The sequence below is a fragment of the Seriola lalandi genome, unplaced genomic scaffold, assembly GCF_002814215.2.
Source record: "Seriola lalandi dorsalis isolate HSWRI2012SDOR001 ecotype SW California unplaced genomic scaffold, Sedor1 jcf7180002054973, whole genome shotgun sequence".
Taxonomy (NCBI): Eukaryota; Metazoa; Chordata; class Actinopteri; order Carangiformes; family Carangidae; genus Seriola; species Seriola lalandi.
This window is the reverse complement of record NW_019525523.1, coordinates 1,348,425-1,376,375: the sequence shown is the minus strand read 5'-3', so window position 1 is coordinate 1,376,375 and position 27,951 is coordinate 1,348,425. Positions and strand designations below refer to the sequence as shown.

Sequence of the window (27,951 nt, the reverse complement as noted above, 5' to 3'; positions counted from 1 at the left end):
CCTCTCTCTCTCTCTCTCTCTCAAACTCCCTCGCTCTCTTTAATGTCCACTCACACACAAACACACATTTGGACAGCTGTTCCTGCAAGAATATTCCATTTAAAGCAAGAAATAGTTCACGACCTCGAGAGGGAAAATCGCCACTTGGACAGCCTTTGATATTCTCTTCCAACTTCCTAAGTCTCATTTTAAACACATTAACTCGGTCGAATTAAGGCAACATGTTTTTAAAGCTCCTGGTTTCCACATGAGCACAATCAGGCAAGCATTGTATTTACTGTCACAGTCCATTTCAGGGTAATAATAGAAAGCCTTGTGGCTCTTTGCACGTAGCTGCTGCATTAATAGGCATTATTGACTTTATGTATGTGCTAAAAACTGAATGAGAATCTATTGATAATCGTTCTTTTGTTCTGCAGAACTTCACATTCATCATTTTGTCATTATGTTGTGTTGTTGTCTTTCCTGTGGGCATCTGTTTACATTTTGCTTTCACTCCTGCATGAGTTTCTCAAGTTTCTCCTGCAACCACTTCACATCATGTGCTGCAGCATCATGAAAGAGAGACGGTGGCTCACATCGCCGCTGGTCTGTTAACTGGCACTAAGTTCATGGACACAGCTGCTGTGTTTTCAAAAAAAAAAAAAAACAACAACAAAAAAAAAAACGTCCCTTTCCGGTACCAGCCCAACAGTCTGAAGGAAATGTTAATCAGTCGGCAGACACAACAAACAGACTTGGGTGAATATACCACATTGATTAAAGAGAAGTTGTGCAGCGTTCCTAGCAGCACTTTGTGTTGTTTCATGGCAGGCTGAGCATGATGAAGAGAGACAAGTTAACAGAGTGTTGAACTGTAAAGCAAACTCCGCATTTCGACTCAGATCTAGGGCTGCAAGTAATGATCATTTTCATTATTGATTAACCCTCCTGTTGTGTTAAAATATGAACTGTTCATGTGTTTAACAGCTGAGAAGACTAAACCCCTGAAGAACATTTTTGCAGCACAAAAGTTTATAAATCTTTCCTGAAATGACCTGAACATTAGAAAAAGTGAATCACTGTTTTTACAAAAGCTGTTCACCAGCAGGCTACACACACTGTCCCTGGGCTTTTTTTTCAGGCATTTATATAAAACATTTACAGACTCATAAGTTAGTGTTGATACAGGGTTTATAGCAGCTATAAAGCATCGTAAACAAGACACACACACTTAGAGTGAACAAGACCGACTCATACATGTTGTAAGTGGAGAAATAATATATTACACATGAATTACTGAAAAGATATATAGCTATATATTGTATATTTTATAGTAACAGTGTGTGGTGTACACTGAATGAATACTCTCGACATTGTAAAGTAGGGAAACACAGTTATTACTTGTTTCTTCATGAAAAATGCATCTCTGGTTTGATTAAGAGGCTTCATCAGAGGCGTGTGTCGAGGGCGGGTCAATTTTTTACCATGAAGAAAAGGGGAGGATTCAGAATATAAAGACATCAGGAGGTTTGATTTGTCAATTTTCGTTTTTAAATTGTTTTATCGATAAATGGTATGAAAATAGTAAAAAAAAAAACATCAACCAACCACCAACACTGTTCTCAATTTGATTGATTATCAAAGCAACTGACTTTTTTGTTGGTCCACTAAGTAAATGATCAATGGACTAATCATGACAACACTTTTTTAACAAAGCATCAAGAATGAACTGAACATGTACAGTGTATATAAAAACATAACTCTATATCAACAACAGAAATATGTTTATTTACGCCACTCAGAACAAATGTTTCAGTGTTTTGTTCTCTGCTCTAATGAGATTGGATAAAGCCTTGGAGTATAATTATTATGCTCCCACTGTGTTCTAACTAACCTTTCCTGTTCAACTTCCTGTCTCACACTGTTCTTGTTTGCTCTAAATTAGCTCCAGCTGATGTTATGAGCCCTTGGTGACTTGTTCAGACCTGGCGTCGTAACTCCCTCAGTGGATGACATGCATGGATCAGTTTTCAGTGCTTGTCCAGGAGGTGATCCTTTGGCTCCACCATGTGCCGACAAACAATAATACACAACCTGTCAGCCCCAGGCTATTTTAGGTATTAAATGTTAATGTTAAACTTTATTGATCCCCAATGAGAAATTCTCTTTTCATTTGCTGTGCTGGAGGAAAAATCAAAGGTCAGGCCTGGCTGCAAAACAGCACCCGTGGTGCTGATAATGGTTCAATGTCTTACTAAAGGACACTTCAGGGGTGAGTGTATTTACTGACAGAGGCTTCAACCAAGACAAGTCTTTTTAACTAACTGGTTTAGAAATAGGTGTGAAACAATAGTGAGTGTGCAGATTTTTAATTTCAAACACTCACTCACTGATATTCACATAATTAATGAAGCTGCTGCAAAATCTGCAAACGTGGTACCCTTGGGCCTCATAATCCAGCCTCCACCAGCTGTTTGACACACTTGCAGCTTCAACATCAACCAAACGATGCCCGTGAATAAAAAATAAATTAAAAGAAAGAAAAATCTACTCTATTGCTTAAGATGGGAGAGAAGAGACATGCAAGCTTTGATAGATCTGCTTGCTTCCTTCGCTGAAATGGCCGTTAAAGGTCACTGGACTGATGAAGAGGAGGAAAGATCGAAATAAATAAAAACACTGTCTTCAGTTGCTCTGTATCGTGCCAGGTGTTAAATCAAGTATGAGGAAGACTGGAATTGAGAAAAAAACAAGGAAGAAAAAGGAGGCAAGACAAGAACAGATATAGAATTTATTTTCAATATCCATTGCAAAGAATAAGAGGTGACACAGCTTGAAACAGATAATATAGAATTTATTTTCAACCAGAAGTAGGAAAATACATAGGTAGGTGTAAAGGAAACAAGCAGAACCTGTAGTCAAACGGAAAAAATAAAAGAACAAAACTAGTCCAAAGAGAATTGAGAGGACGGCTAAGGGGTACAACAGAAAGCATTGTTTACCATTCAGTTTCTTTTTAAAACAGTATGTGTTGATTTGAAAACAGCTGCCTTGATTTCTCATCTGGGTTAATGGACATTCTACAACATTGTGCAAGTGTTTCGTCTTTTTTTTTTTTTTTTTTTTTGCTGGTATTTCATGAATGGTAAACAATAGTTGGTCCAGTGCATAAACACAGTGACACAGATCAATATATGTACTCAGCTGACTACAGATAGACAATCCTGATCATTGAACAACTACCACTAGATCGGCAGGGAGAAGGAGATGAGCAAATATACAAGATGGATGATAAAAGGAAAAAAGCCGTAAAGGTTTTCAGATAACGAAACGGTCTTGGAGGTTGAAATGGAAAGTTAAAAAGGAAAAAAAAAAAAAGAAAAAATCCAAAACAAAAGCACAGTTTGAAAGATGACAGCTACATTTTCCAGATAAAATATTTAAAAACCCTTTCTGAAGGTGTCTGAATGTTTCTGGGTATTATTGCCAAGTTTTTGGAAAAACAATGCATTTAAATTGAGTTGATGGGTTGAGAAACCAAACTCCAACCACAGTGACAAGTATGAGTACGGATGTTCATATGATTCAAGGAAAAGGACAAAAGTACCTTGCTTTCCTTACAGCCCTACATTTCATGAAGACCATGATATGGATTAAAGAAAAAAAAAAAAAAAAAGGAAAAATTATGTGACTGGTTGGTGAAAGAATTCGCTCTACAACAGAACTGAACTACAAGCAGCTTTGGTGTGCATCATTACAAAGAGATGCAGCCTGGGAAATCACTCTATGTCTAACAAGCCAACTATGAAACACAATGCAACAGTGAAAAAGTACAAAGCCAACGTGATCACTCGCTGAAGCTTACAGAGTGACATAACTCAGCTCTGCGATTTGCCCGATTTTCAATCAGAAGCCATAATCTGTGGTTTAACGAGAGAGTGATGAAGAAGAGGGGGGAAGTCAACAACAGAAAAGATTTAAAGAATCAAATAAGTGACTATTGATAGTAGCTAGCTAATGTAACATATTTAATCACTGCGATGCACAAGAAAGGAGTGAGATGGACTAGTAGTACTCAAAAATCCTCACAGGACCAGTCTAGCGACCAGCAGCACAACATTAGCTTAGTCTTACAAACACGTTTTACACCAGTCAGAACAGTGTTCTCTAGTACTCAACTGCAGTCACTAGTAAGACAGCTCTGCTGCCCTAACCTACCGGCACTAGCACTCTCCAGCTAGTGCCATGCAACATCCAAAATAAAGCTGAAAAGTAAAAAAAAAAAAAAAAAAAAAACAAAAAAAAAAAAAAAACAATAGATCCCTGTGCTGAAAGTTCTAACTGAACCAATGATGCGGGTAATTTTCCTCCAATAAGCAATCAATCAATCCTTCATTCTACGAGGCATCATCAGGAACATTCAACTTCTCGACATCAACCCATCAAAGACAATGTCTCATGATTTCTACAGAGGATTTGGTTTGTGATGGGATAAGAGTAAATGGGGGGGGGGTATTGAGTAAAATTAAAAACAATGTAGCAAACATAACACCATCATAGAATTCATGATTTACACAACAACACAATTCAATATCTTTTTAGAAAGGAAACATGAGATACATCTTTTATTCACACTTTACAAAAAAGCTAGCCTTTAAATCTACTACAATACTAATGCCATTCAGGAAAAAAAAAGCAAACTGGACACATTGGTTTCCATTGGAAAACAAAAAGTTAAAAAACAAACATGTAGGGGGCAAACAAATGGGACAAGAAAACTTGTTCTGAGGACTAAATTTATATTTCCTATTTACTTGCTTCCCTCTTTCTTTAAAAATGTCATTTCAACATATACATTAAAGTAATAAGATCTTTACTCACTAATATGATGGGACAGGGAGTGAGGGGAGCTGCATCTGAATCTAATAAGTGCTCATCATCCGTTGTATCTGTGTAAAAGCATGGCTGTTGAAGTTATAGTCTCACCACTGACACATCTCTCTTGTTTTTCTGGGATGTAACACATTTGATTCATAGCAACGCGTTTGCCTGGCCTTCAGAGAGAAACAGCTGAGCTTGCTGCCCCTCATCCCTTGTTCATCCAAAAGCAGCCTTCCACCTTTTCCAATATAGAGGTAGGGGGTCCACAGATGGCACTATAGCTGCAGTGACGAGGGTACGAGAACTATACAAAGTGGTTGAGCAAAGGGGTGTAAAAGACACAGCTTGAGTAATATAGTGGGTAGGTAAAGTCTGAGGTTGGGCGGTTGAGGGTGTGAGGGAGTATTAGGGTGATGGACAGGCTTATGGAGATTTAAAATTCATGGCCAGGGAAGGAGCTAAGGGCTATGTATTTTTGGGGTCTGGGCATGGAGCCGTGCTAAGGTACAATGAGGGCGCAAAACAATCCGAGAGTGGATTCAGTGAAGGTAAGACATCCTACTCATGTTGTTTAAGTAGAGGAGAAAGGGTCGGTGGAGAAAGCATACCTGATTACTAGAGAGCTCAATGAATAGGAAGGATATACACATCATCATAACATTGTCACAGCTCATAAAAAAGGAAATCAACATTAACAAAACCCAAAAAAAGGACATAAAATCTTCACAAATGTCTCAACAGTATTTAAAAATAAAAGGAGAAAAGGTTGTTCAGGCGTTCGTCAAATGTAAATAGTGCAAGACAACGACAACTGCTACAGTGAGGCACGATGTTTTGTTGTATGTGTGGGATATATATATGTCGTATCAACCACACGTCACTGGTGAAAGTGGGTGTGAGATATAGAAATGAACAGATGTGGAGTCACTGGTGGGCTGTGACTCATTCTTGCATGTCTTTTTGTCTGAACTGATGGCAGCAGTGTGGATCAATGGCTTTGTTAATGGGCAAGAAGCAACAGGCAGAGTTTACTCAGTGTCTATTTACAATCGCAGCAATATGCCGGCAAATCAAATCAACGGCAGAAACAGAGGGGGAGAAAAAAACAAAAAACAAAAAAAACAATACTGATACATTAATTACAGTTAATCTCTAGGGAGTGCAAAGTAGTGACTGCGAACGCCTTGAACAACCTCTTCTTACGTCTTTTGTACAAGCTGGTAATATCAATTCATCTTAACATTAACTGGATAAAAATTTAGCCATAGTTTACAATACAATCTTTTTTCAAATCTGATCATAATTTACTCTTAGTACAAAAAACGCCAGAAAACAGGTCTTTTGTGGTTCATATACAATCATGTAAAGACTGAGTCTAGATTTCTATTCTGTACAAACACTTGTGAAAAAACCACTGCTTTTGTGTATGGAATTTATGGCTGGGGAAAGTCACTACTGGCCTCAGAGACAGTGCTACAGATCTGCCTTCAAATTACCTGTATGTGTGTCTGTGTGTATGTAAGTGTTTGTGTGTAAGCTTGCATGTGTGGAGTTGGATGGCAACTCCAGACAGTGAGAGGAATGCTGGTTTTACTCCTGTATATCAGCCATTACTCGCTCTCTCTGCCTAAAAGCAATCGAGATAAAGAAAAGATTTGTGATATCCCCCCCATCGCTTTTTCCATCAGCCTAAATCCCCTTGCCCCAAAAAAGGTGATACATGGGCCACATGAGCTCCTAAGCACAAGACTAGCCTAACAACTATACAAGCTGGGGTGAAACAGTCTGCTAACAGGATGGTAGCTGCTCTCAGTTTCTCACATCCTTCCTTGACAATTAACACGACATACTACCCATGTGTAATCAGGCAAACGTAGTTCTGAGACGTCTTCTCGAGGCATCTGTGGGTTTGGTAGCTAATGCACCAGGGCTGGGGTCAGAGGTGTAGACTATCTTGTAGCACCACGGGAGGCCATGACCACACAAAAGGCCTCAGCACCACAGAATGACAGCAGGAAATCTCACCTCGTACGAGCTGCGCTACATCCACCTCCTGGGACACACATCTACCAGCTAAACGCTGCTCTGACCCAACCACATCTGAGCCAACAAATGTGTGTATTCTAGAAAGACTGAGAAAGTACACTGGCTGCCCAGAGTACAGGGGAAAACAAGCACAAGCCAATAATGGAGGTCTGAGACTGACAAGTCTGCTGTCTTTGCTGGTTTTAGATTTATACAGGACATACAGACAAGCAGACCATCAGCTATGGAGCTTTTCAGGTGGATGTCATCCCCTCAGCCACTTCTACGTTTCCCTTTTCTCTAAAACCAAACAGTGCCCCGTGTGACAAAGCTGAATGAGCTACCATCCCCTCTAGTTTGGATGACAGAAGCAAAGTGGGTGGGTGGGTGGATTTTGAAGAGGAAAAGGAGTTCGAAACACAAAATATGATGCACGAACAAGACTGACTTGAGCGGTTAAAAAAAGAACAAAAAAGAAAAATAGAGAAAGAAAAAAGAAAAATATAGAATATCTATAACATTATACGAAATCCCTGTTGGCCAGACCTCACTGTACGAATATTTTACAGGTTGTGTTTTTTTGTCTTCCTCCTCCAGTGTGGTGGAGGGAAGAGCTGGTAGTGGGAGGGAGGGAGGTTGAAAGGGAGAGGCTGTGGTTGCAGCTCCCCCTGGCGGTGTGGCAGGGACTCACTACCTGCGTGCAGGCAAATGAAGCCCATTGACCTGGGGGGGCAAATTGGGCAGGAGCAGCTCCAGCTGGGCGAAGAGGGAGAAGTGGTCGGAGGGGATGTGGGGATGTGGGCAGCCGCTGACATTGTTCTCTACAAGCCAGTGGGGGTCCAGGGGGCCCAAGATACCCAGCACGTTCAGGTGAGGCTTGGAGTAGAAAATATAGTCAATGACACCCTGAGGAGAGAAAAAGAAAGGGGTCACCTCTACAGGAACAGATTGGAGCATCCTTGATACACTGCCTATAACAAACATGAATTCCACTGTGGACTAGGGTTGCACGGTATACCGGTACCAGTATAGTACCGCGATACTCGAGTTTTGAAAACGGTACTATACCAGCATTTAAAAACAAACGGTACTTTTATTTCATTTTATTGAATGCAAATGAATTGGTAAATTGGAGCCTGTCTCTTTAAGCACAGCGAGGCCAGCGAGTGTGACGTATGACTCGCATGTTTAGACTGAGGAGGAGAGAGAAACGACAAGTCGCGTCTTAGACAGACGGAGCGGGTTGAAGAAAATACAGTAGATAGAGATGGCAGCTGCAGAAAATCCCGTACTTGTGGTCAAAATGGGGACCCGAAGTTCGGTGTGGAAATATTTCAGGTTCAACCCGAACGATAAAGGCGAGCCACTGAACCCAGAAGCACCGCAGTGCAAGCGGTGCTACAAAGTGTGTCTCGCAAAAGCAGGCAACACTTCAAACCTGTCGAAACATTTAAAGGACAACCATGCGGACTTGTTCCGAGACTTCAGTCAAGAACGACAGGTGATAATGTTGTTCACCTGTTCACTGCACTGTAATGTCAATGAAAGAAGTACAAAGCCCCTCCCAGCCCAGTAGTAAACCTACAGTAGCCTGCAAACAGAGAGCTAAAACATGTCCATGGTTAATAAATACATTAAAAAATATATTTTTAAAAATTAAATGACATTCTTTAAATATTTAAATAACCCATTAAGGCAATACATAATATAATGAAATATTTTTTACAAAAAGTATCGAAAAGTATCGAAATACATATTGGTATCGGTATCGAAACAGAAATTTGGTATCGTGACAACCCTACTGTGGACATATTTTAAACTATACTGGTCTGTGTATTTTGGAGCACTGTTCTTTGTTCATATGTTCATATACAAGAAACATCATTAACTACAATCACAAATCCAAATCTGTGTTCCATCAGTCAAAATTACCTTGAAGTCGAAGGTGTAGTTGGTGTAAGGCATCAGGCCGTTCTCGTAGGCGCTCTTCAGCTTGAAGCCATGGGTGATCCTGCCGTTGGACGTGCTGTTTTTGCCATTGCAGTTGAATTTGGTCAGGCTGTCGCTATAACGAAGCTCCTTGAAGTCCTTGTGAGTGCAGTCCACTCCGCCAGTACTCAGGTACTCCACTACGCCTGAACAGAGGAGAGAGAGGAGAAGTCCTCTTCATCAGAATCAAGAAAAGTCAAGTGGCACTTTAAAGTCCCAACAGACCAAGCTAAGTCTGTTCCAACTGATACCACAGGCACCACTAAATAACACTTAAGGTAGAAAAGATGGGTACTGTAGATAACCATGTAGGTACTGTAGGTTTGATTACTTAAATGATCAATTAGTCTGCACATTATTACATTAACTGACTTTGATCTATAAAATGTGATCAAATGGTGAAACGTGTCCACCAGTTTGCAAAAGACCATGGTGACATCTTCAAATTGCTTGTTTTGTTCAACCAATACTCCAAAATGTAATGTATTTAAAAGTAGACAAAAAAAAAAAAAAAGAAAATCAGTGAATATTCACATTTGAGAAGTTGCAAGCGGTGTGTTTTTGGCATGTTTGTGTTAAAAGAAATCTCAATCACTGATTACCAAACTTGTTTCAGATGAATTTTCTGTCAAAAGCTTAATTTACTAAAAAGGGTTCAGGGAGTCTTTCACCTACATCAGGTTTGATATAAACATACTTTTTGCAAACAAGACTATACATACAACAGGATTTGTTAAACACCAAATAATGTGGGTCAGTTATTTGGGTTTGCTTGTTCTTTTTGCTTTTTCCTTTTTAAAATCAGACAGCAGCCATGCAGACATAAACATGCTCATCCAGGAGGAGATCCTGGGAAACAAACCAACAGCCTTATAATTACCTGTTGCTGAAATGATAGTATTGTTGTAGTATCTTCAACAAAATGCACAAAACTCCCTGTGGTCAGATACAGCACAGCTCTATTTGTCTCTCTTACTTACCAGAGTCAGGCAAGGAGTTGAGGTCAGCGCACAGCACCAGTGGAATGGCATTGGTCTCACCAGAGACAGAGGACAATTTGAGGCTGCGTGTGGCCTTGTCCACTATGTTCTTCACCTCTGATAGGAACATCATGGTCTGGACCAGCTTGACGTCAGAGTACTCTGGGTCCCAGTGCATGTGAGCATTGGCTACCAGGAGCAGCTGCTTCTCCATGCCATGGAGTGACTTTCCAGCTGAAAGGAGGGAAAAAGGTGAGTGGGAAGAGGCGATACAATGAAGAGAAGAACATAAGAGTTATCTACAACACCACGTACAATGCCTTGTAATGTAACTTCACAGTGATTTTCAGATAAAAGTCAATTCTGGATTAGCTTTTCTAGCTCATCTTGAAGAAAAAAAACATGCAGTAAATCTAGAGATGCCAAATAAGAAATTTCAAAGATCCAAATAGGGTGTCTACTCACAGGAGACCTCCATCATTTCTTTGCGGACCTCAAGTAGTACAGCTACCCCAATGTTGTCCTTGGTCATCACCCTGTTCAGCATAGCCTCTGAGCCCTCGGAGTTAGCCATGGCCAGCTGGTTGAACTCCACTGTGTGCTTCTGCACTGCACTGAACCTGGAGATAAACAGAGGGAGGCAAGAGAAAAGAGGTTTCAACACGACCAACTCTCACACTCCAGATAATAAAATCTAGGACCTTGTCCGGGTAAATCAAAACACATGAATTAATATTTAAGTGGAGCAATCTTCAGGCACAAAATTATTGTAGTCGTGTCCCACAGTGGCCTGTGCGTGATAATATTTTAATTATAATTTTTTCCCCCCCAGATAACTGATTTATGGCTTTGAAGCAAATAATATTATTCTCTCCAAGTACAGCAAGAGCTCTTCAGACTGGGTCGCATTTGGTTAATTTGGTAAAATTAAAATGACTCAATATCAGAGTAAAAGGGACATTGTGCAACATAATGATGTTACTGGGAACAAGTACAATTGTGAATAGATTTAGATTTTCAGTTATATTTTCTTGTATCTCGTGGTATAAGAGAAAATCTATATGGCTGATGTTATCCAACCAACTTAATAGTGAATTATCGACTTCGGCAAAAATACAGGGATCAGTACTGTATGAAGTTCCAGCCTTCTATGGGTTGTTGATTTAAGTATTAAAAAAAAAAAAAAAAAACTTTTGAATTTAGCACAGGCTGCTTATAGTCACATGAATATCATTCGGTTGCATAGCTTTAATTTGACCAAAACTCTTTTTAGGACTTTGTGTTATAATTCAATATCACTTCTTGTCTCTTCAGATAAACAGGTTTAAAATTAGTTTTTTGTCGTTTTGGGATTATTGAAGGAGTACTCCATTGATTTAGCATTGCAGCTGTATAACACGGTCAGTCTCACAACAGAGAGTTGTGGCGAAAAAAAGAAGCAAAATTGTTGCAGCTGAACCAGAGACATTGTGTTTCTCCCATGTATTATTCTTGCCAAACCAGGAGCCTACATTTCCCATAAAGCAACTTGACCACCAACACTTCAGTCTGGGATTCAGGTGTAATATGCTAATAGCAGTTAATGTAGCCTTGAATCCTCAAGCATGGATGAGTAGTGGGCTACAGAAGTCTGGTCTCCACAGCCAAAGATTTTTATGTGTAAAATCTGTATGGTTCCCTTGTGTTGTAAATCAAAGTGAGGTAGTTCTGGATTGATTGGCTGCAACTGATTTCCATTAAAAAAACAATTTCAGAACAAAAATACCACCTTTTCCCTTCCAGTCCAAACTTCCCACCAATATTGTGGTCTGATGTGGGCAAGATTTTGAAAGTAGCTTTGGCAGACTCAAGCATGAGACCTGATGTCAACATTCATATTCAACAAGTATGACATTTTTCAGAAGTGTTTATAAAAGGTTTAGTATTCATGCCTAAGTGCAATGGCCCAGTCTAAAGCCTAGCTTTTGTATTCGGCTATGAATGATCCCTTGTGGTTTTACACTTCATGAAAGTGTATTCAGGTGTGAACACATAGTAAACATACAGGTTATGGAGGCTTGACACAGATCCTTTCCAAGGTGAATGCAATTAATGTTTTCACTGTGTGAAGGCTACAAACCTTACAGGCTGTCTAATTTGCAGGGTAATCAAACTGGTTAGGTAGGTCAGCGGTGGTAGCTCCACCCAGCTGATATACCCTCTCAACTGAAACAGGATACCATCAACATACAGCAATATAAAATATAGCATTGTTATAGATTCCCAGTGTTACAGATTGGACTTGGAGTGAAAGGCTTACAATGTGGTACATAATTTCTTTGTCAGAGTTATTGCATCTGTTTAATGGGGGGAATTTTCACAAGCTTAGTGATCAGCTATAATTGCACAACAATAAAGCTGTATTAATCACTCAGGCAGTAATATAAGGTGCTAATGTTTTTTGTGCATCTTACTGTCTGAGCTACAAGCCAGTGATTCTGGCATTTAGACAAAATCTTACAATGTATGTTTAACTGTAAAGAAGATTTTTAAAAATATTTGAAGTCCTATTAAGGTTAGTCAACCAGAAATACGCACCATTGGACAATAACTATAAAACTGTAGGTACATACTTTTCCGTCTTGTAGAAAATTGCACATCCGTCTACGTGTTTACGGTCCGACTCTGACATAGTCCTAGCTCGTGACTTTGGACTGAAGAACCCGTCATATCCCTGCTCTTTCAGTTCAGGCAAGAAGAAATTGTAGTACTGCTCTGTCTCAACTTCCTGCAACCAACAGAAAACGTGTCAGGATGGACAGCATGACAGTCATGTAGTATAACTAACACCACTTTCCAAAAAGTGTAATTCTACAATTAACATTTTCATACAAAACAGAGAAGAGCAGGAGATAGGATAGTGTAAGATACACTTTCATTGTAATGACATAAATTACACAAGTAGAAGAAAGAAATGCTAAAAAACAGAGCAGATATAATAGCAGCCAACAAGGAAAAGGCTTGGGAATAATTCTGAATTGATGAATACAAACAAGCAGCTGCATGCAACAGACCATTTATTGATTTTTTTTTTTTAAGCACTAGACTTTAACCCTGCTCTATGTGATATAAAGATATGTAAAATAAAATATTAGAGACATTTCACTTTTGAATATTCTAATATAATTTGATGTAATTATTCAAGGTTTTTAGAACGCCCTCTCACAGAACACTCCACACGTCAGACCATAATCAAATTATGCAGATACTATAAAAATCACTTCCTAGTACAAGTTGCAAACATTCTGAGGAAAATGAGAAAATGGCCACACATCAGTGTTCAGTGTTGACACAGTGTCACCACTGAACATAATGCTTTACAAAGAGAGCATTTATCGCAGGGTTATTGAATTGCATAACAATTTACAGATGTTGCTTTCATGGTGTCGACCGAAGTCTGGCCAAAAATGTCAAACTACCACTAGACAACCCAATTTTTAAAATCTTGCTGAATCTGCCTTGATATAGAAAATAAACACTTAGTTCATTTATGTGTAAGCCAAACTCATGTTTTGACGTCTACCTCTCACCTGCAAACTGATGATGTCTGCGTTGCAGCCCAGGATCTCCTGCATGATGGATTTCTTCCTGTATTCCCAGTTTAGAGCCCAAGAGGGACAGTAACCATAAAGCTGTCGTGTGGCGTACTTATCACACAGCACATTGTAGCACATCACAGAGAACAGTGCTGAGGGGAGAAAGACAAAAGGGCATCTCTTAGAAACACTAAAGAAGCTGATGATTTTTGGTTTCCTTGCATTGTTTTTTCTTTAAAAAAAAAAGGTGCAATATGAACAGTTCCACATTTGTTTAATTGAATTATCAAAATACAATCTAGCTCTGTGCTTTCTACTTTTTCTAGTCTACACATGGAAAACTTTAATTATATGTAATGTTTTTTTAAAACAAGGTAAATGCTATAACATTTGGAATTCTGGGCACTGAGTAGTGTGTTCCCTAAAAAAGAATTAGGGCAACACATCCAAATCGATTTGCAATCATCCAAAAGGATTGTTTTAAACATTACAACAGGGTCAAATTATCCAAATCCACCCATGGGAAATACTGGTACACTGAAAATATTTACATGAGATCTTTTGCTCCATTTGCTAAATTTTAGTTAGTTCTGCTCAGATTCAACAACAGGAACTGTGCATATACTACAATGCACATGTTGAAACGTATTGGATCTTAAACTTATGTAAGCAGCCTTTTTCTGTCTGTTGAGCAGATAAATGTGGCTGACAGTCAATTTTTATGGATTCAAGCTGGATCCATAATTATGGAACAGCTGTGTATTACAAAAAAGAATGCTAAGAGTATGTGCATCTGTTCAAAGTCATGTTTCGTGCATGTTGTCCTTACCTGAGGCCCGTGATCGGTCTGGTTCCTGGAGTGAGATCCATGACCGGGCTGGGGGTTGCTCTGTTGGTACTGAGCCGAGGGGAAAAAGGGGTTCCATATGGGTGACAAGATGAACACAGATGTCAAATAATGACTTCAACAAAGTTAAGGGCAAGTAAACTATTGGGTTCACAATGCCCTCAAATACAAATACTGATGAACCTGTCTTTTGAGGAGATAAAAACAATTGGATATATGCAATTCTCAAAAATGCTAGACAGAAAAGAAACTCACTGCGCTTGATAGCCCCTGCCAGATTGTCTAACAAGTAGTTGAGCAGTCTCCGCGTGCCATCAGGTTCCTGGTAGAGGCTCATAATTTCTTGTGCAAGTGGGTTTCCTGGTGAAGGAAAAGCAAACTGGGCTGAATCATCTCTAAGAGAATAATGGGATTTCAAGGCTAGAATGGCTACAAAAACCACTGACAAGCCACTCACCTTTCAACCCCAGTGTTTGTAACTGAAACAGTTTCCCCAATTCAAATGGCAGAACCCGCAACTGGTTGTTATTTAAAAGCAGTTCCCTGTGGAGGACATAGTGGAATTTGATCATTAGAAACCAGCCCTCCTGAGAAACAACCACCCTTGTTACATTTCAGAAAAATTATTTACCACATTGCTGATATTAAGAATGTCTATGGCATACTTGCCAACTTTAGATTGATTGTTAATGTGGACTTTTAACATTGAATCTAAATATTCCAATAAACGTGGGAAATAATAGAAACACAGGAAAAATCCCAGTGAATCAACTGAAAACATCATCAACCCTCTGACAGCTGGAGGTTCACACTCTGCCTGAATTATGGGGTAAATGTGCTGCCTGAAATCTCTCACCTGAGAGACACCATGTTGCCGAGCTCTGCCGGCAGGCTCCTGATCTTATTGGATGAGAGATCCAGGTACACCAGGTTGTGTAATTTGGCAATGTCTGGCGGGATGCGTGACAAAGAGTTGTCACTGAGGTGCAGGGCAGTGAGGTGGGTGAGAGACCACAGGGCTGTGCTGAGACTCCTTACTCGGCCTACAGCAACAGTGGGAAAAGGACACACAAACACATAGTATAATTAAATCATGAATGGGTCAACATCGGTTTATCGATATCACAATAATAAAGACGACGCTTGAACATAATTTCCGAAAACACCCAAAGATTTAAGAGAATGACAATATCATTTAAAGTTAGAAATTGTTACTGTTGCCCACCATGTTGCCGCTTGGGTATAAGACAGATTTACAGTGATCTATTTTAACCATGCAAAACCCAGTGTGGGACAAATACTGAAATGATTAGTCAATTAATCAATTCATCAGTCCACAGAGAATTAATTGGCTTTAAGTTTTATAGTGAATAATACATAAGTCATTTTTGAGGGTAAAATACCCAAGATTCACAGGTTGCAGCTCATTTTTTAGCTTCAAATGCGAGTAAATGCCAGTTGCCTTGATGATAATAAATTGAATATATTTTGATTTGGACTGTTGTGCAAACAAAACAAGAAATCTGAAGATGTCACCTTGGGCTCTGGAAAACTAATGGACATTTAACACAATATTCTGTTATCTTTGTAGACAAAACAGATGCCAGACAAATGGCAGGTTAATTCATAAAATAATCCCCAGATGCAGCTCTGTATGGAACTGACATGAGCAGTATCACAGTAGTGGACCCACCTCTCATTTGAAAAGTTAAGATCCAATAATTACCTGAGCCCAATAATGTGAGGAGATGTACAAAGAAAGATTACATTTAAAATCAGCACAACTGTCCAATAAAATTAATCTCTATGCCAATGTCAAACAATGTGTGTAGACAATGCAAACTCAACACACCTACTTTACCTAAATAAGTACAAACTCCCAGATAATACTCACCGCTGATTTCCAGCTCAGCCCAGTATGACTTCTTCCCGTTGGCTGCCTCCTCGCTGGACATAATTGTGTACATCCGCCTGGGATCCGGCGGGTCATATTTTTCCTTGGGCATTCCTATAACACTACAATGACAATCTTGATTTTAAATGTCATTATTGAACAGTAAAATCTATTCTAATGTGCCATAAATTAAGGAGTTTTATCTCGAAACTTAAGCTGGAATAACTTTACTGTAACTTAGGTTACAGGTGATCTATGTAGCTCTTCAGGCAGTCACGTTTACATTGATAACTTTAATATGCCACCACAGGATGGCAAGGTATGAAACGTAACACTTTACAATAAAAAAAGAACAAGCTTTTGCTCAAGATATGGTTAAAGTGATACGTTGCCGTTTATATAGCTAAACGCTGTTTATCATGCAGTATAATTAGTTAACATTTAAACAGCTTCCGCTGAAGACCGTGGTTTACTTGAAGTTACATAATAAACAACATTAAAACAAGCAACGTAGTGCAACGTTTTTCATGCTGAACTTGGTCAACTAGGCTGTAAACAACTGTATGAAACTTTAATTCAATTTGCGAAAGAGCTGAAAATGAAACATTTTAAAAATTGTAAAAACAGCTAGCTAAGGTTAGCCGATTTTCCTCTCATTGTTGCTAGCTGATTAGCCTAGCTGAACCTAAATAGGTAGCTATCAAAGTATACATAACAAACGCTAAATGGCTAACGCTAGCTCGCTTGCTAACTAGCAAGGGGGAAACGGACGAGCCAAGAAAGTGAAATTGACCAATAAACTGACTTTAACGCCCTGTCCAGGTGGTTCAGCGGACAAAAATCAAAATGATATTAAAAGATACAGTACAACTGTTGTTTACATAATAGCAAAGCACTGACTCGCGCGTTAACACTAGGCCACGACACGGCGCATTAGTTAGCTGCCGCTAGCTAGCCTCCGACAGCAAAAATCACTATCGTTGAGATAAACAGAGAGTAAACGAGCTCAAAGCTACACAATGCTGGGTCTGCAAGCAACTGTGAGCTATTTAGCTTAGCTCGAGTTAGCTTGCTAGCTAAAACCTAACAGATACCAATTACTCGAAACTGACCGACTTCCTATTCAAATAAGCCCTTCTTCAAAAAATAGTCACGGCGCTTTTAATATCTAAATAAGATTGAGGTGAAATGGGTGAAAATAGTTCAGGTCTTTAAGGAAGGATTGGATTTTTACCTGCAAGAGCATACCAAATCGCGAGGACGACTGCGTGTTCTCTTTTGTTTTCTAGCTACTTCTCACCCGTTTCCGCTGCTGTATCATGGCGACTGTAAGGATTTTTTTTTTTCCTCTGCCGATAACAGCGCTTGATTCTATTGGTCAGCGTGTAGACGGTCCAACCAGCTGTTGAACCACAGTAAATAAGATCCTTGATTGCTGAGTGATGGACCAAGAGATGGATGGTTAGGACACCACAGTTCAATTTAGTGTGGTTTATGTAGAAATTATGCATAGTCAGCAGAAAGAGCAGTTTATCAATAGCCATAGTCTGTAGAACCAGTGATGTAACGATTTAATCTGTATGGACATCCAAGGAAAATTATGCTTAATGACAAATTCATATATCGCTTTGTTGGCAACAACATAAAAACTTATATAATCGAGAAAAAACAATCTTATTGTATTTTCACTTAATATAACCAATCAAAACACACTGCCTTTATTTAAATACAAAAAGTGTGCAAGGGAACCAGTACAAAAATATAAATATTAAATTAATTCAGTGCTTTATGTCTTCCAAGAAAATAAGCACTACCAAGAGCTTTTATTTCAACACTGACAGACATCTAGCAGGTGATCCTGTAGATAAGTGAGGGACTCTTCCACATGCAGAGGTAATGCTTGGCCAAGGTCAGCCTGGGATCTGGACAGGAAGGCCTCCACAGCTTCACGAATGGCAGCCTTGGATACCTTATCATCCGGCTTGTAGACCAGCGTGCCAACTCTGCCTCTTTGTTCAGTGACTGAGCTGCACAGATAGCCTGGGGATAACAGATGAAAGAAGTTAGGAGTGAACAAAGTGGGGTCAAAATAATTGTACTTATCGTTGAAATGTTTGAATATTCAGGGTACAGATACACTTGGTATCAAAAAGTAAAAAAAAAAACCCAAGTCTTGGAGGAATTCTCCAGCGGGGATAATATGTATTGAAATCCGTGTTTAAATCCTGAAGACTGTCAAAAAGTATCTTAATAAAAAGGTAACTATGAGTCAAAACAATCAACACATAAAAACAAAAGGACCAAGCACAGAAATGTAAAATATATGTTTTAACCACTGTCATATTTTGCATGATTCAACTTGGCATATGAAGAAATAAAGAAAATGCTTTATTTAAATAAACCTACAAGTTACCTGTCGGGAAATGAGTGATTAGAGACTAAGAGACAGGGAAATGGTTAATAGAGGAAAGGGAAAGATATTTGACCAGGTAATTTGGATCAGTCTTCCCATATGGCATCACACCACATATTGCACATTCACTGGAGTCTGAGGTTTCCCACAGGCTCCAGGCTCTGTCTGCTTCCTGGCAGCAGGACACTGGCAAGCTTATCGAAAGATGTTGGTTTTTGCTTCTGATAAGATATCCCAACTCACATTTTTCAAACTTTGCTGGGTAACAAGGAGCCGGATCCTGTTGTATATAACAATAATTTATTTTGTCATTTTAAACCAAACCTTCACCATCATCCCCCGCATTTACAGGATTTATGAGATCGTTGAACAGTGTACTGGTATTTGTAGAAATGGGGAACCACATGTCATCACAGTTACAAAAATAAGTACAAAAGTACAAAAATCTCACCTTTCATCGCTTTGTTGTAGCTGAGTAGCAGCATCCAGAGAAGATGGACCAACTCTTCCCACCTCTGCCATCTTTCAGTACCATCCTGGATAATACAGTCATGGATTTGTTGCATTAAATGGTTGCTTGCTGTGGCTAACTTCTAATTGTCAGATTTCACAATAATAAATCGTGGAATAATCATAAAAGTATTCTAAATTCTTAATTGGAAGATGAAAAGTAGTTGTTACATTCTCTAGAATTTAATTCACAATGCCAAAATCTAAGTCAGATATTTAAATATTACAAAAGGTTGGCTGATAGGGCAAAGATGAAAACAAAATACCAAAAATCCTTTACACCAAGTCTAATATTCACCGTAGGGTCTGGTGCCAGAGTGCAGTTCTTCATAAAGTGGAGCAGCAGACTAAGCGACATGGGCAGAGAGATTTTCAGTGGGCACGCATAGTCCAGCAGATGTTCTAACAGCTTACATCTCAGCAGCTTGCTCTGCAGGCTCTCCAGCAACAACATCCTGAGAGTCAGAAAGAGATTAGTAATTGGTAGCTGGGGACAAGAGGCAAATTGTGTCGTTGGAATAATCATTCAGGGGTGTATGATTTGCAATTGAAAGAATGTATGAAGTTATTAACATATGGACATATGACATTTTATCATAATAAATTAATGAAATCCAGGAGAGTTATCCAATTTAAACTGGATAACTATCCTGTTTAAATGATAAAATTGTGGAATTTCAATAATTTGTAAAATTTTAAGTTTTCTTTGTTACTTCATCTGTTTGTCTTGCCATAACATACAGTCTAACATTTATTAGTCTCCTACTTTAATGTTCACATTTTGTTTCATACACACATTAACAAAAGCTCCTCTTAAATATAAAAGCACCAATACATTCATAAACTTAAATTTAAGGAGGCCCAGCCCACAAGAGTTCTCACTAGCAAGCCATTGCTTTCACTGTTTTGAGCTACAGTAGGAAAACCCTCTTTCTTGAGCTGAGCTCCTGTTATGTATTCTGTACATGTCTTTAAGTTCAATGAAAGTCTCTGGATAAAACAAAACAAAACATTTTTAAAAAGGAGAACATAAATAGTGAGATAGATATGATAAAAAGACAGCAGTAAATGGAATTTAAAAAGTAGCATTTGAAAAACCCATCAAATCATCAAAAATCATTTTGTGAATCCTCTCATTATTTATTCATTATTTGAAGAGCAAGTAAAGAAATTGAATGAATTATTTACACATCATATTTTAAAGCTTATTTCACAAATACTTTATATTGTATTATTTGAACGCAAATGTAATCACCTTATAACTTGTTTGCTAAGTGGACAAATTAAATAAGCAATTATATTCAACATCAGGAAAGGGCTATAACTATTCCAGACGCACACCTCAGCTTCCACAGGAAAAGGCAAGCCTGTCAAGTCTATTGATTAAGTGTATAAACGAAAATATAAGCACTTCAACTTTCCCATAATGGTGAATACAAAAACCTGACAATCTTGCTTTCTCATCTCTCCTCCTCACCTGTGTGCTCGCAAAGGCACATTGCTGATGACCATATGGAAGAGCTCCTGGGACAGCTTGACAGAGGTGAGGGCTGGAGAACGGTCCACCTCCAGAGCCAGAGACAGCATCCTCTGGAAGATGGACACTATTCTGCAGGACAGAAAGGGCCCAAAACAGGCTTTGTCAGCTTGAACGTAAAAAGGACTGGCAAATAACAACATCAATCGTACAAACTGCAGGTAAACATGAGTGAGGATACATACAGTAGGGTCCAAGAGTCTGACATCACTAGTCAAGATACTCCTATTTTGCATGTTTCAACTGTAGAACTGTGTTTTACAAATGATAATATCAGCTTCACAATTTGAGTGAAAAGTTGAATCTTTGAAAAATGTATGTGTCACATAGCTCTGATGCCATTATTCCACTATCACAATGCTAATTAGTAAGCAATGATTTGCTGGGAACTTGTTTATAACAGGTGAACACTGGCAGCAATTTGAGTTACTTGAACGAGCCTCTGATGACTAGATCAAAATGGTCTGAATATCACTTGAACGCAACAACTCAAGGAAATCTCACCTTTTGTACAAAGGAGTGAAGTTGGTCAATGCCCCAAATTTGCTTAAACCTAGTAATAGTGCAGAATCTAAATATTTCTTCTTCATTTTATGTGATATTACATGACATAACTTGTGTTTTTAAATGCATCTGATCCAAAAACATTCTGATTATTTCCAAGTTTATGTTCAAATATAAAAGAATTTCAATGTGGTCTCAGATTTTTGGACCCCACAGTACATACATCAGTAATTCACCTGCTTTGTTCATCTCTCTCTCTAGTTGTTTCTCTACACTCTCCATGCTCTGTCGATTTCATAATGGCAGAAAAAAGCCACTTGATGACATCTCTGGAAACAAACCAGGAAAAAAAAAACATCACCAGTATTACTTTCACAAGTGAGAAATATCAATAAAAATTTGTACTAATTGTCAGGCATGAAGTATAAAGTGATCACCCCGGCATAGGGTGATTTGTAATAGTTTAATTGTATACACCCTGCTGTGGCCTATATCATGAATTGGGTTACAATTTTGGAGTGTCTGTGCAAGTTATCTAGCTTCAGGACATCTAATGCTAGCAATCTGAAATAACTCACAAACCTGGGGGGTATTCCAGAACAGGGTTTAGTGAAAAAAATCAGAGCTCAATTGATGATGACTTTCTATATTCCACATTTTCACTCAGAGTGAACATACTCAGTTGATTGAACTCAGATCAGATCAGATCAGTTGATCTTGAACCAAAAACTCAGTTTCCCATCTCAGGGTTCATCAACACAGAGTTCAGGGTTAGGCTCAGTTTGTTCAACCTGCTTTCTGGAACGTTGGGTTTTTGTAAAACATCCAATAAAAGAGAAAATACAAATTATGTCATTGCAGTGGCAAAAAGCAAAGGAAAAAGGTAGGTTACTGTATAAAAAGCAGTGTGTATGAATGACGATAATTCATGCGGACAGGTTAGATGTTTGATGTTGTCCCTAGAGGTAAACCTGCTCAGAGGTATTTCTAACATTTTGTCCACCCCACTTATATAAATGAGGGTAAACTAAAAATTAGGAACACTTCTAAGTATAACATACTGTAGTATAATCAATAACGTCACAAAACCGAAAGTTTGAAAAAAAGAGCTGAACACTGTAAGTGTCTGTATTACTGTATTTCAAAGCAGCATTAGTTTTCGCTAGGTGTACCTAATGTATAGTAATGTGCAATGGACCTGAAAAGCTGATGTTAACTACAAAGTTCTCCCCTGGTTACAAAACTCACCTGACTTGAGGGAAGTGCTGATCACATGACAGTGTGGCCTTGGCGATCGAATGGTGGAGGGCAGAAGTATAACGTTTGGCCTGGAAGTCGTCCTCCAATGTCTGCACAACATACTCCAGGAGCATGCGCACAATCTCACATCGGCGTCTATTTGTACTGTCCTGAGGAAGCAGGAGGGCCACATATAGGGACATGTTAGTTTATAAAATCACAAAAAAAGATGTTCAACTATAAATATGACTTTATATTAGAGGAGAGTCCCAGTGACAAAAACATATCAAAATATTTTTCACCAATATCACAATATTAATAATGTAACACCATATTATTATTATTATTATTTGCTATTAATGTTCCTCGGATGAAGCAGTTCAATGAACTCTTATCATCTACTCTAACTGTAATTCAGCTTCTGAGATCAGAACAGTTAACAACATTTAAGCTATTCAATATGGTTATATTCAACAATAATTGTACTGTATTCTGATATATCACTCAGCTTTACTGTATATTATCTACTGTATATTCTCATATTTTGCTGCATGGAGTAGTACCTGATTGGCCACGACTGAGGTCAACAACTCCCAGTCCCATGGTACTGTGGTTTTATCAGCCATGTGGTGTCTGCAATCAGAAAGAAGGTTTAATCTCTGAATTCAAAGATGTAGTGGGGAGAGAGAAGATGGAAGAGAAGATATAAAGGGCAGATGATATATTTATATCAGAAAGGCTACAAATAATACATTACTATTGAGTCTGATTCCTACGCTCCCTCACCTCTGTGTCCTCATCAGCAGATTAAAGGCCTGTACACATAGGTGATGGGGACACTGTGGGTCCAGCAGAATGTTGTGGAGTAGATGGGTAGTGATATCTCTGGGGGGATAGTAACCAGGCTGTAGTAGGTCAGACAAGAGCTGCAAAGTACCCTCTGGGTAGTTCTCATCAATCGTACTGTAAACCAGACTCAGGCTCTGACGGCATAACACCTCTGGAGTTCCAAAACCTTCATCTTCGACATCAATCTTGGAAAAAGCATAAAAAAGAAAAGAGAAACTGTACATTCAGCCTAGAATATAATAATGTGTAATGAGTTAATGAGAGAAAACAGAAAAACACAAAGATGTGGAGAACTGTCTCTCACCAAGGCTTGACCTGGTCCAGACATTATTTTCTTGAGTGTAACTGGGCACACAGTATGTCTGTCTTCTCGACTAGCTGCCCTGAAGTCCATATCAAATCTGCTCTCTTCATTCACTTCTTCTATGTCACTCCCCTCTTGCCAGAGGAAAGACAGTGGACTATCAATTCCTGCATCCCCTCTATATGTACCAGCACCAGATCCTTCATCCATATCCTCAGTTTTAGACACTGACAAAGCAGGTTCACAGCACAAGTCTGCACTGTCTGAGGCCCTTTCAGCCTTAGCCTCATCCGATTGCCATTCAGGCATGTTTTCAGCAGGCGTATGTTCAGATGTGGGTGTTGTATCAACTTGGCTCTTCAGATCATAAAATGCAGGACTTCTGTGTGGTAGAGAGTCATGATCAAAAAGCTCAGAAGGCTTCAGTCTGGTAGTGGGAGAGGGAGGGGATGAGTGATCAGAGCGGTCATGTAACTGTGTGCTTGTAAATTCATTACTGTTCTCCTGTTGTTCCTGTCCAATAAGCAATTCAGCCACCTTAGGAGGAGACTTGTCCAGTGAAGTTTTCATGAAAGGACCATTTGAGTCTGTAGTTGTCCTCAAATCAGTAATGCAATCTGGTGAATTGCTGTTCATGCTGAGTTCTCTAAAGCACTCTTTGGTTAAATACACAGAACAATTTGACGTTTTCAGGTCCTTTACACATGTCTCAAGAAAAGGCAGTCGTCTCAGTTTTACAGCTGGTGTGTTAGGAGAGGGATGTACTTCGTAGTTCTGTTTTTGGTGTTGTGTTTGAGAATTCAAACATCTCATATTACCACAGTCCTGCTGTGGAGCAAGAACAGTTGAGTCTCTCAAAGAGCTTGTCTGTAAATCAAAATCTTCTTTTTTTGAAGTTTGATTGTTATTTGAACTTTCTTCTTTTATTTCACAGTCATCTGGTTGCGAATTCTCTGTCTCCTGTTCTGTCCTATTTGCTATGTTGCTTTCAGTCAAGTCTGCCACTGACAAGGGAGTGGAGTTTTGTCTTTTGCGCATTTTAAGCTCTGGAAGAGTCCATCTTGGATCTGTGAGGTCAATAAAACACTAGAAAATGGAAAAAAAAAAAAAAAAAACAGAAAAATATGTCAGAAAATACTGTGGTTGCTTACATAATCACATAGATGAATAATAAAGCTTCTGCTTCCCTTTATTCAAAAAGATGATCAAGTGGGAAACTCAGTCCAAAACAGTATAAACACATTTCTCCTCGCATACACAAAAATAATATAATTATTTTGTTTATCAAACCCATAAGAAAATGAAAAGCCAGTTTCAGCATTGTCTTTAAATGGCCAATGGCACACACGAAAGCCATGTTTTCGATGCAAATCTACTGAGATTAAAGAATATCAATTTTAAGTTTTATATCTCTGGGTGCACTAGTGGACAATATTAAAGTTTCTGAATTGATTTTCTAGAGAATAGTACTCTATTAAATTGTACAAAATCAATATTGCTATATCCAAGAAAAGTTGAATCGATGGCAGCTGGACTTCGTTGTAGATACTTGAAGACGTTTCAAGGCCATTGATGTCGTTTGTTACTGCTCCGTTGGAGTCACCTGAGGCCAAGTGTGCATGGTTGCTAAATCTCCTTGGAAGGAATGAAAGGCTGACACTGTAGGTGAGGAATAAGAGGCATCACAGACCGTCCCCTATGTATCGCGATATAAATGATACGATATTATGATATTCAGACAGAAGAATTTATCCATATTAACTTTAACTTACCCACTCCAAGTTGGCAACTAGGTTATTTTTTACATTTAGTAGCTCAAAGTTATTTTGATATACAATACACCATAATAATTAATGGACACATTGTTGAAAACATTGTTAACACATTGATTTATGCTAGCCAGGTAGCTAGCTTTCAGACAGTAGATTGATTTTAAGTTTACACTCCTCCAGGCTAAAATGCTTGTGGAAACAGATACAGCGCCAAAATTAATTTAAATATAGTTAAATTAAAGTTGTACCCCTGTAGCAGGGGTGAACAAGTCTCAGTATTTGAAATTCACCTGGCTACGGTCGGCGGCGCTGATGAGCGAGCTGTAACAGCGGTAGGAGGTTGAATAAGGTTAAGGATGAGGTTAGAGTGGCAGTTACTCTTAGTCCGCTGCAGCAATATCTTGATGATATTCAAACGTATTTAGCGCTCGTTTCTATGGTAACGATAGAGTAGTTTGATAGCGTACCTGCGAGGCGTTAACGTTCACAGCGTCGACATCAACCCTCACAGCGGAGAGGGGCAGCAGCTCAGACTTGGCCGAGAAGGAGCCGACGATTTCCACATCAGAGTCGCCTGAGCTGAGGGAGATCACATCATCCATTTCTCCTCACTCATTCAGCTTCACACGACACAGAAACTTCAGTAGCTGATGTTTGGTTCTGCTAGCCAGCTCACAAGAGCGTCACCTAAAGCAGGCCCATGATAGTCGCCATAGTCCTAAAGCAACAAGATCTGGCGTTAATGTGTAGTTCCTCATCATGTTCTGCAGAAAACACAAGATAGCTCCTACAGTGATATATATAAGCTCAGGACTTGTAGCATTTCCTTGTTAAGGTCGTCAGCCACATGCATCTGATGATGCCGGTAGTTTTGAGTTTGGTTGTATCTTCAGAGTTCACGTGACTCCGTCTGTTATCTACCTTAAAACTCGACTACATCTGAAAAATAAAATCCTGTGACATGATGTCCAGTTGGTTCAACTTTGAAATTTGATGCTTCCTGATTTTGCTGTCATTTTTCTTTTCTGTAGTATGGCGGATCATAACCAGCTATACAGTTGCCAACAACTCCACCTACTGTACTGGAGTGTGAACTCGCAATCTGATATCATCACCAATGGCACCTATCTTGAACTAAGTTAACCAAGGCTCAGTGCTGGGGAGTAGTGAACTAAAAAAAAAATAATCATAGTACATGACCAGATCTGATCACAAATTTAAAGGGTTCTTCTCTTCCCTGGCCCATGCCCCATCCTCTTCCAACTTCTGTGCAAACAGGTTCATTTACTTTTTGTGTTATCCTGCTGACAAATAAACAGACACAGGTGGCAGGGGTAATGGACTCATGCTCAAAGCAATGTAGGCTATAAATTCATACAACACACACTGAATATAATAAGATTGATCATTTTCTGCCAAATATCCATCAAACTGAAATGCAATACATTTCTAATGGAGCAATGATTTAGCGTTTTTCAATCCGTTGCTCTGAAGGATCTGTTCATCGACCAGCAGATGAGGTGGAAGTTGGCTTTGCTTTTATATAACTTATTAATTAATTTCAGGTGTTGTTTTTGCTTCATCTTTTTTTCACTGTGACACAATGAAAAACATTACAAGGCTTGATTTAGCTTTATGGTGAGTCCCAGACCTTGACATACCAGATTGTCGTTAATGATACAGACACATTCTGAAGGCCCTTTTCTCACAAGACATATTTATACATCACAGTAGGAAAAGCACCACTGTAAATGATTAAATTAATGATGACTGAATTCTAGGTGCTTCAGTTTCCTTGAATATAACAGTCATCATTAATATTAATAGTAAAATCTGTGCTTTTCTTACTATGACAAGTCATAATGGCTGCTGTGAAAAGACCCATTAAAAGCACTTTACAGCCCAACAAGCTATATTTTGGAAGGCTGTCAGAAATTCTGACAAATTAATATATAGCCTCAAATTTATTTATACAGTAAATATAGCAACTTTTTAAATTAAAAACACTCAAACAAGGAGCAGTCATTATGACTAAACATGAAAAATATTAAAAGATGTCCTTAAATGGTCACTTCCAAACGTTTTGTTGGTTTTTGTCCTGTAATTTAACAATTCAGTCACAATATCAGTTAAACTCATAACTAAAGTGATAGGACCAAAAAAACAAACAGAAAAAATGCTAATTGTTTTACAGTCACTGTGGTTTCACTGTGTGTGTCACTGGAGTTATTGAATGTGACTGTCATGCAGAACATTAGATTCACCAGACGACTTCATGTCAACTCAACCAGTTTAAACTATACCACATGCTTTCCATAATACATTGTATTGACCTAATTGACCACCCTAAATGTTATCGTAAAAACATAAACACCAAAACTCCATATCAAAATCCACTGAGTTTCTGTGACAATATGTAGTTTCACGCCTCACCACTGGAGTGCACTCATGTTGTGCAAAAGATTTCTAAATTTGACAAATATGTCTATATACACAGGACAGCCTGTGGCAATCTCACATCTGCGTATTCTTCATCGTAATTTACCCAGAAACTGAGCTGTGAGCATAAGTTTTTATCTGGCCTTATTTGCCTCTCAATCTTACCTACACTTAACAGTGCACATGCAAAGAGGCTGTTGTATTTTATACC

General features: G+C 38.8%; 2 protein-coding genes across 3 annotated transcripts; both read right to left on the bottom strand.

Moving 5' to 3' along the window:
* Positions 1–2,815: 2,815 nt before the first annotated feature.
* On the bottom strand, positions 2,816–17,497 carry LOC111646629 (CCR4-NOT transcription complex subunit 6). Its single transcript, XM_023396166.2, has 12 exons — positions 17,408–17,497; positions 16,174–16,295; positions 15,136–15,322; positions 14,737–14,822; positions 14,535–14,639; positions 14,262–14,330; positions 13,427–13,584; positions 12,470–12,624; positions 10,323–10,477; positions 9,858–10,091; positions 8,821–9,023; positions 2,816–7,794 (listed from the first exon to the last, which is right to left on the bottom strand). Exons 2-12 carry the CDS (start codon positions 16,283–16,285, stop codon positions 7,579–7,581), a joined length of 1,680 nt encoding a protein of 559 aa, XP_023251934.1. The 5' UTR covers positions 16,286–16,295; positions 17,408–17,497; the 3' UTR covers positions 2,816–7,578.
* Positions 17,498–17,719: 222 nt separating this feature from the next.
* simc1 (SUMO interacting motifs containing 1) lies at positions 17,720–26,321 on the bottom strand. Of its 2 annotated transcripts, XM_023396047.2 has the most exons (10): positions 25,769–26,321; positions 23,530–24,615; positions 23,163–23,410; positions 22,940–23,009; positions 22,386–22,546; positions 21,374–21,466; positions 20,574–20,705; positions 19,395–19,551; positions 19,038–19,122; positions 17,720–18,213 (listed from the first exon to the last, which is right to left on the bottom strand). In XM_023396047.2, the coding sequence occupies exons 1-10, from the start codon at positions 25,901–25,903 to the stop codon at positions 18,002–18,004; spliced, it is 2,379 nt and encodes a 792-aa protein (XP_023251815.1). In that variant the 5' UTR covers positions 25,904–26,321; the 3' UTR covers positions 17,720–18,001. The 2 variants fall into 2 exon arrangements, with proteins under 2 accessions (XP_023251815.1, XP_023251817.1); XM_023396049.2 differs by lacking the exon at positions 23,530–24,615 and having other exon boundaries at positions 25,769–26,319.
* Between the last annotated feature and the right edge of the window lie 1,630 nt (positions 26,322–27,951).